The sequence below is a fragment of the Python bivittatus genome, unplaced genomic scaffold (genome assembly GCF_059951505.1).
Source record: "Python bivittatus isolate LINGU-HERP-01145 unplaced genomic scaffold, Pbiv_v1 ctg000820_np1212, whole genome shotgun sequence".
In the NCBI taxonomy this organism is placed as follows: Eukaryota; Metazoa; Chordata; class Lepidosauria; order Squamata; family Pythonidae; genus Python; species Python bivittatus.
The window spans coordinates 2,428,292-2,445,909 of NW_028277107.1; the positions used below are offsets into that span (position 1 = coordinate 2,428,292).

At 44.4% G+C, this 17,618-nt stretch overlaps 1 protein-coding gene across 1 annotated transcript; it reads right to left on the reverse strand.

Moving 5' to 3' along the window:
* Positions 1 to 1,175: 1,175 nt before the first annotated feature.
* On the reverse strand, positions 1,176 to 17,070 carry LOC112543032 (vomeronasal type-2 receptor 26-like). Its single transcript, XM_088128891.1, has 4 exons — positions 16,904 to 17,070; positions 10,412 to 10,703; positions 4,210 to 4,336; positions 1,176 to 2,071 (listed from the first exon to the last, which is right to left on the reverse strand). The coding sequence occupies exons 1-4, from the start codon at positions 17,068 to 17,070 to the stop codon at positions 1,176 to 1,178; spliced, it is 1,482 nt and encodes a 493-aa protein (XP_087985017.1).
* Between the last annotated feature and the right edge of the window lie 548 nt (positions 17,071 to 17,618).

Here is a 17,618-nt window from a genome sequence, read left to right on the forward strand (position 1 = left end):
TCCTTCCTTCCTTCCTTCCTTCCTTCCTTCCTTCCTTCCTTCCTTCCTTCCTTCCTTCCTTTCTTTCTTTCTTTCTTTCTTTCTTTCTTTCTTTCTTTCTTTCTTTCTTTCTTTCCCTTTTTTGTGAAGCTTAACTAACCATCTTTATTTCTCTATTTCTCTTGTAAATATGGCATTTATTATCCACAAATTATGTGCCAACTCAAAAACCCCTGACAGGCGGATGTGACATCACGGGCACTTTGCGACCTGCGGCGATAGCCGAACCCAGAAGTGTCACGCCGGAAGGGGTGGATAATGGGTACACCACTGCCCCATAGATGGAGCCGTCACGCCAGATCCGTAATGGCCTCCCCCAACCCGAGTCCCCGTGCACCATTTCCGCCCCCTCATATGCAAAAGACCCCATTCTTTTTGCCAGGGGAAATATGTTCAGACATGTCCCAGAGACGGCCAGGGGAGGAGAGGCGTGTTGCAGCCAATGGGTTATCATACATAGCATGGATGATACCGGAGGGGCTTCTGCAAGGGTTCGGAGCCTGAGCAGGGCGCCTGTTCTGAAAGAGTGTGTCCTAAATGTTTTACACAGCGGATTAACGGACACTGTGCAAGAAGGCAGTGATGGATCCGGTGAAGCAGAGATCATCCAAACACTGTGTACTATTCTAACCAGGTCTGAGGGGTTTGGGCCCTTATTAACACAGCCATGGTTAGCGTGGTACAGATTCTGAAAGTGTGTGTCCTAAAAATATTACAGCACTGTTTAACGGGATGCCAACACCGATACACTGCAGAGAACCACCATGCTGAAGGTGCAGTTCAAGGTGCCGGTTATCCTCTTTAAAGCCTTTGAGGTCATGGCCACCTGCCCACCTTGGATATCATCAACATTACTGGGGGCCCAGCTCATGTGTGTCTTTGTGTATGCATCACACACTGGACCTCCTTTTGTTCAATGACAGTGGGGAAATTATCTCTAAGGGGGGAATTTAACCCCAGTCCTTAGCAAGCGACAGAAATCATAGAGTTCAAAAAACAAAACAAAACACAAAACAGAATTTGGGGGGTTTTCTTGTTGTTGTTTAATTGAAAGAACATTAAAGTGTCAAATACAGTTTCTTGGAATTATTAACTAACATTTTGGGAGCCACCTAGGCAAAATTCACTGTACTACTTTATTTTGACATCAAATGTTCTTTTGTATTCAGATCTGGTCTTAGAAAAATAATGTAGCATTTGGGGAAAAAGATGAAGCCCAGCAGGCCAGCGCTGGAGGCCAAGATGGAGAAGATCTGTACAGCCACCATGTACTTCCCTTTGGTGCTCAGGTAAGTGGGCACAAAGGACATCCAAACACTGCAGAAGACCAGCATGCTGAAGGTGATCAGTTTGGCTTCATTGAAGGCCCCTGGGAGGTTCCTGGCCCGGAAAGCCACTACGAAGCAGACAGCAGCCAGGAAGCCCATGTAGCCAAGAGCACCATAAAACATGGTGACGGAGCCTTCATTGCATTGCAGGATGATCTCTCCAGACTGCGAGTTCATGTCAGACTCAGGGAAGGGGGGAGAAGTCCCCAACCAAATGCTGCAGATGACAACTTGTAGACCAGAGCAAAAAAGGACGATGGAGTTAGCCAAACTCTTTCCCAGCCATCTCTGGACTTTATTCCCGGGTTTTGTAGCCAAGAACACTAACACCACCGTGATTGTTTTGGCAAAGACAGAAGAGACAGCAAGTGAGAAAGTGACGCTGAAAGCTGTTTGTCGCAGCAGGCAGGTGGCTCTCCTTGGTCGGCCAATAAAGAGGAAGGAGGTCAAGAAGGAAAGCAGAAGGGATACAAGGAGGATGTAAGAGAGGTCCCGATTGTTGGCTTTGATGATTGGAGTGTCTTGGAATTTAATGAAGATTCCCAAGACAAAGCCTGTGATTAATGAGAGGAACAAAGCAAGGGAAGCCAGGATGATCCCCAGATTTTCTCGATAGGGTAGGAAGGTCACAATCTTGTGTATACAGTGATCTCGATGGATGTTTGGACACTGATCTTCTGGACATTCGTTGCATTTTTCTGCATCTGAAAAAAGCAAGAGTAAGATTTCTCATAAAGCATATATTTTAAAGAATATTTTATGCATCATGAAATTGGGGTGGAGTGACTGCTTGTGAAAGAAATCAGTCTGGAGTAAGGAGGACCCTGAGAGTTCGGGCCTTCCCTCCACTGTTGACATTGAGGGTGGGCTGCAATGTTGAGGATACTTTCATTTGGATTACTGAAATGAGCAGTGAAGGAGAATTTTAGGGGCAAAGTAAACGCCCCTCACCAAAGACATCTTCCCAGGGCACTGGCTCACTTGTATACACAGCGCCCCCCCCCCGCCCCCGAAATAGACTTTTCGAAGGAAACACAATCTCTCAGCTCAGACATAAAAGCTTTGGAAGACCAAGGAATGCTGAGAGGCTGGGAAAAGATCCCAGGAGGTGAACCCAGCATCTGGAATGAGGGGACAGTTTGATAAACCCCATGACAGTAACTCTTTAGAAAGAAACTGTGATCATGAAACCATGCCTCTTTATTCCTTCACCCATTCATGGTCTTTCTAGTCTTGCCCCGTTACCTCCTAGTTATACTCTCACAGCCTCACTAACCTTACTAGGCACATGGCATGTTAAATCCAAAGAAATCTCTCCAATCACATGTACTGCACAACTTCATTTATTAACTCTACAAAGGGAGACTCCATAACTTCTCCCTTCTTTAGATTTATCTTTGCCTCCAGTGCTGTCAATAATTCAGTTTGTGTTTCAAAGTGCGACCTCATCTCAGCTTTAAACATATCCTTCAAAAATTCAATTAAGCAGATAATTGGATTCATGGCCACCCCTTCCAGGTCTGATTCTTCAAAAAGGCCATCAATTTATCTAGTGAACTCAGCCACCTCTCTCCCATGCAAAGAAAAAGCTGTGGGTGAAATCAGTTTGAAGAAATGAAATTCCAGATTTAGTTTGTGGAGATGTACAGAATTTCTATACATCTATACATAGATTGAATGGTAAATTCCCTTCCTTCTTTTCCCCTTCCTCCCATGCCTGAACAGCAGTGACCAAACAACACCTCTTTCGTTGGGCACATCCTTTGAGAACTAAAGAGAAAAACCCACCAGAGTGTTATGCTTCTTCTTTTCACGCCAGCTAGAAGGGGAAATGGCTTGAACTGTTCTTCATTTGACTATGTAGTTTTTAATCATGAGGAAGGTTTCATCATGAGGAAGGAAGGAAGGAAGGAAGGGAGGAAGGGAGGAAGGGAGGAAGGAAGGAAGGGAGGGAGGACAGACCATTTTACCATTCCAGTGCTGAACTTGTTAAAAAGAATCCAGGCTTTCATCAGTGCATCAAGGGACAAACACCCCCCCCCCTTCTGCAATAGAAAGAACTGCAGGTAAAGGACCACATACCACAGTTTATTCTGGCTGAAGTCAGAAAACACTTGACATAGAGCAAGAAAATATAGGTGGAGGTAACCTTAAGGGTGGTTTCAGGGTGAGCTGAGGGCTTCATCAGGCATTCCTATTCTAAATAGTGGTCATCTTCCCAACAGAGGAAGAAGGCAGTGGGGCTCAGCCACGGCTCATGATTTCTTTCTTTCAACCCTGCTTAGAGACCATCCAGGAGTTGGAAGGACCATTAAGCCACCACAAATACCATCCTGGCTCAGTGTAAGCCCCATGTTTGGAAAAGTTGCATTCTGGATTTTGTGAATTTAAGGAAAGTGGAAGAGGCACAAAGAGAAGTGATTGGTCCCTGGAATCCTACACAGTTACTATTATTTTGTCTTATCAGGAAATCTGAAGCTTTAAACTAGTAAACGGTACCATCCAGACAGGCACAAGTGTGAGAAGACCTGATCAATCCCCTTCCAAAGACCCAACCATTGTCATTGTGCCCTGGAACTGGAGTCATTCTCACTATTCAGAGAAATGGGATGACTAGCAACCTGAAACATGAAAGGTGTGTGGACAAGATGAAGCCCAGGAAATCCCATCTTCATGGTAACACTAAGCCCTAGTTGGTCCAGTATCTTCTTAGGTTACAAAGACAGAGAGAAAAGAACACGAAAGGTGTCAAGGCAAGAAACTCCTTTGAAATGCCCTTGCATGGATAAGATCAAAGTGAACGCACTTTTCTGAGCTGTCCCTTTCCCTCAATGTCACCCACCTTCCATGGTGGAGATCATTCCTTCAGCGCAAGGAAGACAGTCATAGCAGCAGATGGGCTTCCCTTCCTGAACCACCTTCTTGAATCCAGAATGACAGCGCTCCACACACCTGGAAGGAGGCAGAGGCTGAGGACAGAGAGGAAGAACATTCAGAAAATGAATTTATTTTATGGAAGGAGGCAAAGGGAGAAGGGCTTAATGACCTGCAATTCCACACTAAGGTTTACTCAATTTCGAAGTTTGCGAAAACATTCACTGAACATGTTCAGCTCTGTCTTACTTCCATATTATCCTCTCTTCTAATTTTTCACACAGTACAATTTTTAGTTTTAGAATCTAAATGTAGATACTAAATTACTCAAGGAAAGATTGGATGGATATTTTGCTGCCAAAATGATTTCTGTTCTCCCATGGCTCAAATCTACCTACATTTGCACAGGATTCATAAATAGTTTACTTAAATATTTAAGGGTATATTGGTCAGAGACACCTTGACATCTACCCAAGGAATATATTGCCTTGCTTAATGAACCTAGATGACATTCCAAACCACTCCATGGCCAAAGAATGCAATCCTGGTGGTAAGAGCTTCAGAGAGAGTGAAATAAACTTTTTCCACCTTGTTCAGCCCTTCCATCTTTGCAGTCACATTTGGGTTGATCAAAAACATGAAATCCTGGGATTCTTGTCTTTCCAGACTCCCAATCTTCACTTTGCTAACAGACTTATTCAAGAAAATCACCCAGTTCACAATGTCCAGGTCTGATGCCAGGTCTCCCTTCTCATCCAAATAGACCCCTTCTATGGAGTTATTGTAAAACTGAGAATTTTGAAGGAAGGAATGAAGCTGGAATGGAAGAGAAAATGGGTATTTTTAGGCAGGACATCCAACCTTCTATGGTAAGATCCCTTCAATTGTGCTGGACCTGAAGTGAAGTCTTCTCTCTATATATACAAATCAAGGTATCAGGTTCATTTTCCAAGGTCTTCAGGAGATAATCTATCAATAATTAAATTGTAAAATATACTAACTTACAGTTTAATTATATACAAACCAGACCAACGCTGAGATGGGTCAGAGAGAACCTTGGACAGGTTTTCTTATTATACTCGTGAACAATAAAGCAGCATTCCTGGATGCCTGTTTCTGGAGGGGCTGACATTAGTCTTGTAAGCCTCTCCAAACTTCCCTCTTTCCCACTAAACAAAATCAAGGTGGGGATATTTTGAGTTTCTTTCTAACACCTCCTTCTATCTCTTCACTGTGGATTCACCTGTCTGAGTCCCTCCCTAATGGCTTGTCCTTCTTCCACACTTTAACTGCTCTCTCTCACACCTTCCTCCAGATCAGCTCTCAATTCCTTGACAATGTGGCTACTACAATTGTCAAGTGGCAAAACGGAATAGAAATCATGTTACCCAAGAATGAGCTTTCCAGACAAAGAGGTGACAAACATCTCCTTCATCTCTCCCATTTACCTTTCACTTTGCTGTGCTTGGTAAACCAAGGTGAGATAGAGCAAAGGATGTCTGCATGAAGTCAGTTGGCTAACCCATGAGCTCTTCCTGGGCCATTCCTTTTCTTAGTCAAAGCAAAGGACCAGTCTATGAAAACCCACCCCATAAACTAGTGTGCGTTCCCAGCTGGTGAGGAACTGGAGTTGACAAAGCCACTCAACCAACTGAGAAGACCTGCAAAGAGCACCAAGAAGCTAAAGATGGGGATGCCCTGTCTTCCCTCTCCTCCAAGCTCTGTAGGATCTCTCTGACACTGACTCTTGAGGGCCAGAATTGTCAGGAGAAGCCATCCAGCACTGCAAAGGAAAGGTGCTTCTTCTTCTTCCTCTTTGCCTCTCTCTCCATCTCCGATCCAGAAACTTTCTATTTCATTTACATTCAGCCTGTGTTAAAATACTCTCCCTCTTAGCGGGTGTGAGTCTGTGCATATATTGTGGATGAAGGCTACATCTCCTAGATTTATTGTCCTTGTTGCTATGCCAGGAAGCCTTCAACATTCTCCTGTGCCATCCTGTGCCAAGAGGAGAGTCTCTGTTTTCCTCTTCCTGCCTTCTCCTATAGTTGAACACAGTGTCAAATGATCATTCTTGAAAACTCCCCCATGTCCTCTGAACTCCTTGCCTTTCTCTCCTTGATTAGAGTAACGGGGTAAATTCTCATTGAGGATTAACTGATATCTACCCAATTGCCTTATACACCAGCCTTCAACATTCTTTGTGATAAACTTCCCAAAATTCCAATTGTGCTATTATTTGATTCCCTTGTATATCATTACCTGCAAATATTGAATAAATAGCAGTGATTGTTTATTAATTATTATTTTGGTTTCAGACTTCTTCAAAGCACAAGCCCATGGAATAACTTAGAAAATCATTTTCTGAACAGGATTGGTGTTCTTTGAGGCTCCAGTTTTTAATAATAACCATGAAAACACTTCTCAAAAACTATTCAAGTGAAATCCATTGTTGAATAAGGCAAGAATCTACTGGAGAATCTCTCTGATTGCATCTAATTTGCTATTTCTGAAATATAATCTGAACCAAACAGTTCCCCCTGTTGAACTTGTGCAGAGCCTGTTTGGTCATGAGGATCTGCCTCTCGCTTGAAGAAAAATGTCTCCTTTCACTCAGGAGGAAGTGCAAACACTTCTTACCCTCGGCTTTTCTTGCCTTTTCTGTAGCTAAAGGAGGCAAGAAAAGGATAAATAGGATAAATCTTCTGTTGGAATTAATATATCTTTTCAGAAAAAGATTAAGGTCAATTAATGTAAAATAAGTCACTAAAATAAACTTCAAGAGCTGAGAGTTGAAGATAGTGGAAAAAGGGGGAAAGAATGATCATGGCAGGTGCAGAATCTCTCTCCACTGATGAACATCCAAGCAAGAATACAGATTCACACACAGGTAGAAAAAACATTTGACTGAGTTTCTGAAGCAACATCTGAGATCAGCCCTTAACATGCAGAAATCCAACTGCTGAATGTGCTACTAGGTTCCTTTCAAACCTTTGCTAAGGAGGTTTAGTGCTTCAGGAGTTGGACCAGGATTGTTGAGACAAGGGACTAATAGCCCCTTCAGCAGTGTTCAGGCCAATTGCTTACTCTGAGTCAGCCCTATTTATCTACAGGGTTGTTCTGGGAGAAGAATTGGAGGATCTAGTGCTAGGGAGAAAGTCAAAACTTAAGAACCCAAAGAAAAATGGTGTTGTGCACAACCACACTGGAAGAATTCTGCCCACTGATGTCAAAAGGAAGCACAAAGTATAATGAATTTAACTTTTAATATATAATCACATAACTGTAGTATAGCCATGTTTATCCTATTCATGAACTTTACTAGGAAATTCACATTGCTGGAATGTTGGAATGTTGGAATGTAAGCTAGATACCTTGTACGAATGAGTTCTCAACACTGATAAGCCTGGAACATTGATGGGTGTACGGAATGCAGTGAATATCATAAATTTATAAGATAACGGAACGAGAGGTACCATCATAAGAAGTTACCCAACTGTTCTTAATGTGAACTGTTCCTGGCATACACTGTTCTTGATGACCTGGATGGAGATGACCTGGATGAAGTGTTCACCAGAATTCTAAGTAAACCAGTTGGGTATAAAAGAAAGGATGGAAACCATACCCACCTCAAAGTGCGAGACGACTCTTGTTGGAGCAGGGAACACCCTGAGTCTGATTCCCAGCCCGCTCTAGCACAGCCTGATCAACTGTGTTGAGAGTATATGTAAGTATTCTGTCTGAATGTGTAGCCTAGTTGGGCAAGAATATTTACAGCAACTTGGGTAGCCTAGTTGGGCAGTTGCTTATTGATACACTGTTGTTAGCCTAGTTCGGCACATACATTTATTGCTAGCCTTGTTGGGCATATATTTTATTGTAATAAATATTACAAGAAAACAGAGAAATTATATGTATTAATCAACATTGATTAAACATTGATTAAACACTTGCTTGGCTTTCTATCCAAATAACACAAGAATAAAAGAACTAATTTTGAACTCTATTTTGATTGGATTCAATCATTTTGTAACAAAAGCTCCTCATAGAGATACAACGTTGTTCCATCTCTCTACAGATGAATGAGAAGCTCATGAAGACAAAAATCTTTGCTCACCTTAAGGATTACTATGGATGCCTTTGCTCTACTAGGATGTTCTGCTAGAGTAATTCTGCCTCAGGCTGATAGATGGGTCCCTTGACCAGAAGAACCCAAACCTCAGTAGCCTCCAGAGCTTTTCAGCCCAGAAAAAGTTGGCCATGTCCCACCATTTGTTGTGACCCTTCAGCATTCAGGGTCTCCAACCCTCCTGAAAATTCAAAAGAGTGGCAAAGGAATAAAACCTTTTTGACCAAGAAATGGGGACTGTGTCTAGGCCAAGGCAGTCCTGGAGCAGAGGGGCAGCCCAGCAGGTGAGGGGTCAGAAGGGTGACACTGTCTGAAAGACCCCACAGATTGGGAGAATAAAGGGGACAGGATTGGGTGCTCCTTCTTCCAAGAAAAATCTCAAAAAAGAGAGACATGCAAGCAAAGAAGAGATTAGCATAGAAACCATTATTGGTATGTAACAAAATTATATTTGATGAAAGAAAGAAAGAAAGAAAGAAAGAAAGAAAGAAAGAAAGAAAGAAAGAAAGAAAGAAAGAAAGAAAGAAAGAAAGAAAGAAAGAGAGAGAGAGAGAGAGAGAGAGAGAGAGAGACAGGCTAAACAGTGAACACATCCAAATATTTTCTTCAAAATGAAATTTAAAAAGAGAATCTACAACAAAAGAAAGGAAAAAATGAAGGGAATGCAAAAGGGAGAGGAGAGGAAAGTTGAAATTCAATTTCATTGGTGCCTTTGAATTATTATTATTATTATTATTATTATTAATAATAATAATAATATTGTAGAATATGAGCCTAATTCTTACATGTGTAAAAGTGATTCTTAGCTGCAGGAGAGAGATGTGAAACGGAAAAGAAATACCTGCCAAGCCTTCAGCCCTGAAGGCTCCAAGTTCTTCCCACCTTTAATCCTTGTCATCTTGGATCTGGAGAAATATGCTGCATGTAGGGCTTGGGCCACAGCCCAGATGGTGTTGTAAGTGAAATAGTTGTCCCGAGACAGGATCTGATCAACCATTTCCTGAGGCAGAGCCTGCAGCTCTTCTTTCTCTCTGCACCGTCTCCAGACTTTTACGGAAAAGGCATCCTTGGTGTAGGAGCATCTGAAAGATGCCTGTGCAATGTATTGCATGGCAGGATCAAAATGGATCAAGTCACCATACTTACCCATGTGGTTTCTCTTCATCAGAAACGAAAAAATGCTATGAATGAATTGATTGGGAAAGATAGTATTTTTCAAAAAAATGGTGAAGTCCCATCGGATTGTTGTGATCAGGACTTTTCCTGTAACGGGTTCCTTAAAAGTTTCAAAGACTGCTTGTATAATGATTAGTCCCATATTGAATGAATACACTTCAGCGCCATAAAGAAAGACATTCACTTGCCTCCACTTGCGGTATGGACGATCACTTATGAACAAGTGATAGAGAGAGTTGGAAAAGATTTGTGAGAAAACTGGACAAATGCTGTTCCTTATCAGCATGGAGGTCATCGTCCTCAAGAACAATTGTCCATTATCAGTGTCTGGAGCAAGGAGACCCACCAAGGTCCACCTGAAATGGAGGAGCACCTTGACCATCCCTGAGTACTGGACTCCTTCAACAGGGAGCATTGGGTAGAAGAAAGGAAACTGACTTTTATCCCTCAGAATCTGGGAAACAAACATGTAGCTAATCTGAAAAGCAATGAAATATGGTGTTTTGTTTCATGCCCATAACATCCACAATTAAAGATAACTATTCTGTTCCTAATGAGGCAATAATTCCATTCTTTGCAATGATGGCTTATCTGCTCACTCATTGCTTTATGCATTCCTTCCCTTCCCCTTTGCTTCTACAGTGGAGAATTTTTCAGACCCCTGGAACTAGAAGATCCCCAATCTAAACTGGGACCATGGTGGGAGGGAATATGTTTGTTCTAGTCCTGCCCTTCCTTTGCATAACCTGAACCTTCATCCTGAATGCCTCCCATCTCCATAATAGAACTCTTTTCTCCACTTGCAATAGAGGACCTCTGACTGAAAGTTACAAGACTAAACATTCTCTTCCCAGCAAAGACACACCTGTGGAACTTTGTAGATGCCCAACATTGTTGAAATCTGGATGGAGATATCAGTATCAGCCCCTTCGAGAATGGCCACTGTGTGTCTCTGTCTTCCACAGCTGTAGTTGGGAACATTGGCCTCCCCATCAGAAAGTAGGTCCAGCAAAGCATCCGAAGTCTTTTCTGCATTGAAATAATTTTCATAGATATTGTAACTCAGGGTGATGTTGGGTAAGAGACGGGAATCCTGATTGATGTCCTGGATGGCAAAAAGGAAGGACAGCATTTTCCAGTATTCTGGTGTTGCTATCCTAGAAATATACATGTATTAGAACACAACCAATGAAAAGAGCATTTATTTAACTCCCTTTTTATGACAATACTTCTAATCTATCCATGCATAGAGTTCTTCTGAATGGATTAGAGTATTTCTAAAAATATTAACTTTAAAAAAATAAAAACATAAATGCTTTAATAAAGTTATTAGATTAATATCAAAGAAACAAATGTTACCTTCTGCAAAACTTAATAGTTGGAAGTTTGACTTATCCTCCTATATAAAGCATAGAATCATCAAATCCTAAAGTTGGAAAGGCCACTTAGACCACCATCTCCACACTCAGACACATACAAGAAGTATCTGTGACTGTTAACAAAGCCAGCCTGTTATCAATCTCTGGGCAAGTTAAGTTTTTAAAGTTCTTGAGTGGAGACTTAACTTCCATTGAAATCATTATAAGATTGGCATCAATTGTGAATGGGATATAGACACATTTGGATATTCAGTAACTAAATAAATTCCTTTCTGTGATCCCTTTACATTATCAGTGAATTTTTGTCCAGAAAAAATAATGTGGAGGTTATCTCATTTTCAGTGCAGGGTACAAATACAGAATCCCTTCATTTTTGTGTCCACATTGAGCCCTTTATGGGGCAAGGGAGGGGTAGAAGGGAGCAATGAACCACTCCATCCACAATCTAGCTCTACTCAGAGGAATTCAAGGAACGTTTGATGGGAGATAGCAAAAGTAGGAAATCAAGGGGACAAAGGTTCATAAGATTGGGAGGTGGCTGTAATACAATGCAGGTAGATTTACTTACCACAATAATTCAGTTGAAGGAGCTGTTTTGAAGTTTAGTGGTTGAAACTTAGCCCTGGTTGCAGAGATTATGCCACCAATGAGAAGCTCTCCTGGCCTATAATGATTCTGTGAGTTCACTCCATCCCTCTTCAAAGTCAGGAGGCATCTGGCCTTGAGCTTCATACAGACACCCTGGGGCCACAGAAGCAGCACAAGCAGCAACATGACTTGTGTTCCTGACTGAGCCTCCAGCTCTGCATCTGCTGTGGTCAGAAATCATATAAGCCCTCTTCCAAGACAGAAGCTTCAGGGGCTTACCTAATCCAGTCTGGAGGAGAGAGGAATAAACATGGCCTTCAACTCCCCTTGGTTTTTCTTTCTCCAGAAGCATTTATGCACCCACAACTTTCCATTGCCATGACTTCAGCCAACAAGGCTTTAGTCTGGTATTCAGATGAAAGCATGTTATTGACATTTGTTGTCAATTTTTCTAAAGTTTGCAGAAAAGTCTCTAGAGATTGAGCCCCAAGATAATAAGTAAATCACTATCATTTGCATCTTATTAAAGAGGAGAGAGATCACTTCTCTGAACTTTGGATGAGTGAATAGGCAGATATGCAAAGGGAGAAGTCATAGATGGGCTTCAAACTCTGAAGATGAGCCATGGAGTGAGACAGCAGAATTTGGCCCCAAACTTTTGTAAAAAAAAACTCATTATAATCAATATCAAGAGGGATTTTTAGCATGGGTGAGAATAGTCTTTCACACATTAGTAGTAAACCTTGAACTTAGTTGGTCCTGATTTGTGATGGAGAAAGAACCTAAAAAAAAGTATGTTTTGTGCAACCACCCAGGAAGAATTCTGCCCTTTGGTGCCAAAATGAACTAGAAGGTCCTGCAATCTGGACTGGGAACATGGTGGGAGGGAATGTGTCTGTTCTACTCCTTCCATGCCCTATGTGGCTTTGGGCCTTTCTTCTTGAGGAACCCCCTGCCTCCCATAATGGCTGCCAACGCGATCCGATCTGGCAGGCTTGGTGCAACCCAGGTTCCTCTGGTTAAACAATGCCCTCTACCAGGACTCCGGAAGTGCAAATTCCCTTTTACAATGTCTGCCTCCTGGAAGGAGGTTCCCCCTGAGGTTTGAACAGCCCCCAAAGGACCCTGAAGGATGTGACTCTTCGTCCAGGCATTGGCGAGGGTGACTGAAGCCTCCTTTAGATTCTGCGGGTTCTTTTCTTTGTTCTGATCTGTTTTTGTCATTTCTGCCACCTTTACTCTTTATTTTTCTTTTTTTGTTGTTGTTTTCTTATTTTTAATGTTTTGGCAGTATATTCCAAGTCTAAATGTTGAATAAATAAATTGAATACATATATTGAAAAATCAATCATGAAAGGGTTTAATGATCAACAGAGAAAAATCCTAAGTATAGCTATAAGTGCTCAAGAAAGGAAAAAAGAGATAAAACAAATTAAATGAAAAAAAGCACCAGGTCCAGATGGGCTGATATCTTAATATTACAAAGAATTGGAAGAAGAATTATTAGAACCATTGACAAATATGATGAATGAAATCAAAGAAACAAAGGCAATACCACCAACATGGGAAAGGTATAGATAACTGTGATTCATAAAGAGGAGAATGACTCAGAGAAACCACAGTCATAGACTAATTTCCTTGCTGAATATAGGCTACAAGATTTTCACAATATTAGCTGATAGATGGCAGAAATGTGTTTCAGATATTATACATATCAACCAAAGTTATTTTATCCCAAAAAGAAGCATAAAAGACAGCAGTACGTTTCTAACTGACATAATAGAGAAGAAGAAGAAGAAGAAGGAGAAGGAGAAGGAGAAGGAGAAGGAGAAGGAGAAGGAGAAGGAGAAGGAGAAGGAGAAGGAGAAGGAGAAGGAGGAGGAGGAGGAGGAGGGGGAGGGGGAGGGGGAAGGGGAGGGGGAGGGGGAGGGGGAGGGGGAGGGGAGAGGGAATGGGCCCTGCAGAAGAATTTCAAGCTTGGGTTAAATGTATATATCAATGGCAAAATGTGAAGAACAAAGCAAGGATGTCCACTCTCTCCCTTACTATTTATTTATTTATTTATTTATTTAATTAATTAATTAATTAATTTGTCCCTGCCCATCTCCCCCTAATGGGGCACTCTGGCCAGCTCACAATTCATTAAAACAATAAATAAAAATACAATTACATAAAACCTGTACAAAACCATTACTAAAAAAGGAAGAGTCCAGGACACCGATGGTTCAGAGCAGCAAATGCCAGGCCTTTAAGGGGCTAGCCATCCCACACCTGATGTCTTCCCTCCCCACCCCAGGCCCGATGGCAGAGCCAGGTCTTCAAATCCCTCCAGAAGGCCAGGAGTGAAGGGGCCAATCTCACCTCCAGGGGCATGATATTCCAAATGGCAGGGACTACAGCAGAGAAGGCCAGCTTTCTGGACCCCGCTAGTCGTAGATCTTTTACTGAGGAGGTCTACAGCATGACCTCTCTGTGTGATCAGGTGGACAGGTTGAAGTCATGGGGAAGAGGTGGTCCCTGAGGTAACTTGGTCCCATGCCATGTAGGGCTTTAAAGGTGATAACCAACACCTTGAATTGGACCCAGAAGCAAACTGGTACCCAATGCAGCTTGTGGAGCAACGGTGTTATATGGGTCCTTCTTGGGGCCCAAAAATAGCCCACGCAGCCACGTTCTGGACCAGCTGTAGCTTCCAGATACTCTTCAAGGGTAGGCCCATGTAGAGTGCATTGCAGTATTCTATCCAGGAGATAACTAGGGTGTGAGTGACTGTTCAAAGGGCATCCCGATCCAGGAAAGAGCGTAACTGATGCACAACCCCTTGTTGTCCAAAGGTCCTCCTGGCCACGAGTGCCACCTGCTCTTCAAGCCGGAGCTGTGAGTCCAGGAGGACTCCCATATAATGCACTGGGTCTGCCTGGGGCAGTGCTACCCCATCCAGCACCAAAGATGACAAAGTCCCGGATCCAGAGGATACCGTGGTCGACGGTATTGAAAGCCGCTGAGAGATCAAGGAGAGCAAGATGGTCACGCTTCCACCATCCCGTTCCCACCTGTCAGGCCTAGCCCAAGGAACTCCTGGAGACCGTGTAGGTTCAATCAGCAAGGTTTATTAGCTAGCGCTTATTTACAGAATCTTTTCAGACTGACCAGTAGTTCCCAGGCACAACTCTCTACTATCTTCTGGAATGTTTAGGGATGCACCAGTTTTCTCCGTTTATCTCCAGAGCGTTGCTCTGGAGACGAGAGCACCGTTTTCACCCCCCTTCCTCCATTCCAGTCCATCACACCACCAGAGATCATCCATAAGTGTGACCAATGCCGTTTCCGTTCCATATCCGGGCCTGAAACCTGACTGAAAAGGGTCCAGATTATTTGTTTCCTCCAGAACCCTTTGGAGCTGTGAAGGGTTCTAACCAAGGAGGGATCTAATGATCCCAGACAGGGCAGCCAGCTGGCACTCTGTGAATGCTATAAGGGCAGAGAAGTATTGACACTTCGCCACTCTTATTGCCACAATGTAGGCCTTCATAGTGGCTCTAACCTGTGTTCAGTCAGATTCAGACTTTGTCTTCCTCCAGTGGCGTTCTAGACGTCTCTTGACCCTCTTCAGAACCCTCAACTCTTCCATAACCCATGGGGAGTGTCGGGGCCGATGTGGCAAGAGAGGTCGCATAGGCACGATCCTGTCCAAGGCCCTGGTTGCCTCCCTATTCCAGGCAGCAGCCAAGGCCTCCGGTGGACCATGCAGCAGATCCACAGGAATACCCCCAGATCCCTCTGAAACCCTGACGGGTCCATCAGGCGCTGGGGGTGGACCAATCCATGGGTCCCACCTCCCTGCAGAGGGAGGTGGCCTAGGAGATACTCAGGGTCTCCTAGGATGTGATCTGACCATGACAATGGGGAAAGCTGTAAATCTCCCCTCAGATCACTTTGCCATTGCTCCGACAAGAAGACCAAATCTGGCATGTGGACCCAACCTGCATAATTTGAGACAGGCCCACCGCTGCCATGGTAGCCATGAACTCCCGAGCTGCCTCCAAGGACCGTCCCAGGGACGGCAGGTTGAGGTCCTCCAGAACCATAAGACTGGGGAACTCCACCACCAGCCCCGAGACGGCCTCCAGCAGCTCAGGCAAGGAGGCTGCCATGCAGCAGGGAGGCTGGTACAGTAGCAGCACTCCCAACTGTTCACAGGAACCCAACCTAAAGAACAGTGTCTCACAGCCAGAGACTTGTGGAGCAATGCTCCTGAAGGCCACCAGAGAGTCTCAGATGACAACAGCCACCCCTCCTCCCCTGCCCTGCCATCTCAGCTGGTATCACACCATAAACCCAACTGGGCACATTTCTGAGAGGGGCACCCCCGCTCGGGCCCCGCCAGGTCTCGGTAACACATGCCAGGTCTGCCTTGTCCTCGGTGATCAAGTCACATACGAGGGAGGCCTTGTTTTTACTGACCTGGCATTAAGCAGCAGCAGCCGAAGGCCAGGGCCCCTATGAATCTACTGACCGGGGCCTGGGAGTGAGCAAGGAGAGCCAGAACATGCCACCCATAACACACACTGGGGGCACCTTCCCTGAAGATGGCCTGCCCTTGAGCTCCTGCCATATTGTCCCCTACCCATCACCACCTCAATAGTGTACCCCACCACATAGTCCCCGGGGGTGCTGGGCCCAAGTACCTCCAATCCTGGACCTCCAGGGTAAAGTTCCCCCCTTCCAATCAGACATCCTCATTCAGAACCAGACACTCCCAGATGAGGGAAGATCCCACCCACACACTAGCTCGCACTCTCGGCGCCAGCTGGGAGCCGCCCCCCACCAAATCTTACACTGCTATCACATTCTGCCCCCTTGCATGACCTCTCTCACTAGTTGGCGGCCAGGCATCCTATTCACTCACTCACAGCTCCTGTCTCTCACCCAGGAGGTGGATCCTCACATCCTCATACACTCCCAGACGTCCTCCCAGACTCTCACTCCCAGACGGGAGTCCCAGATTCACACTGGAGGGACCCTAAAGCTCTCCACTGACACTGGGTGGCTTAAGTGGGGGTGGCTAAAACCCCAGTTCGCCCCTCTTGAAAACAAGACTTGTTAGCTTAATATGCTGTCCGGCTCCCCCGCTGCCCAACTGTTCCTCCAGAGCTGAGGAAACTTCCTCCAAAGTCGGACAGCCACCCCGTATCAGGGCCTGCTGGTGTTTGCCATGCCATACTGGGCTCACTGGGTCTTGCTGAGCCTGCTAGGCCTAAGGTTCATTGTACTGCTGGGCCCACTGGGCCTGGGGCTCGAAATGCCTGTCAGATCCCACTAGAGTTCGCTGCGTCGGGCTGCAGGTCACTGGGGCTTGCCACGTCATGCCAGGGCTCATCAGGACTCACTGCATTTCGCTGCCACCCACGCTGGGGTCCATCAGGACTCTTCGCACCACTCCAAAATTCAGTGGGCTTGCCACAGTACAGCAGTGCTCCCTGCGGCCTGCCACCCTGTCCCAGGGCTTGCCAAGTATCACTGCCTGTGCCAGGTCCAGCACAGTTCCCCACCGCATCACACCTGAAACTGCACTGGAGCTCGCACAGGCCTGCTGCTCGCCTGGTGTTGCCTCTCTCCACCACACTCTCTGCCGTGCTCCACTGCTCCATCCCAGGGGTTGTGCCCGAGTCGACCCATCCAAGGAGAAAACCCCTTCCAAGTTCTCCTCTGCACCCAATTCACCCTAGGAGGTAGCAAAATCCTGGTGGGAGAGGGGGTCAAACACACAACCTTCCCCGTTAGTGCAGCAACAGTGCCCAGCGTTTGCTGGTGGCCGCAATCTTGTATTTATTGTTGTGTTAGAAATACTGGCAGAAAAGATAAGAGGTGATAAACAAATAAATAAATGTGTGGAGAGGAATGTAAGCTTAAATGCTGTGCAGATGATGTATTAATCATCATAGAAGCTCAATTAATGAAAACAATTCATAAGAGAATATTCTGGAATAAAATTAGTATTCAAACACAAACAATAATCAGTAGATTTTTCACAGAAGAAGAAATGAATTTTTGCAAGAAGAATCTGGCTGTCAGAGAGCCCATTCAGAGAAATAACTTGCTTTG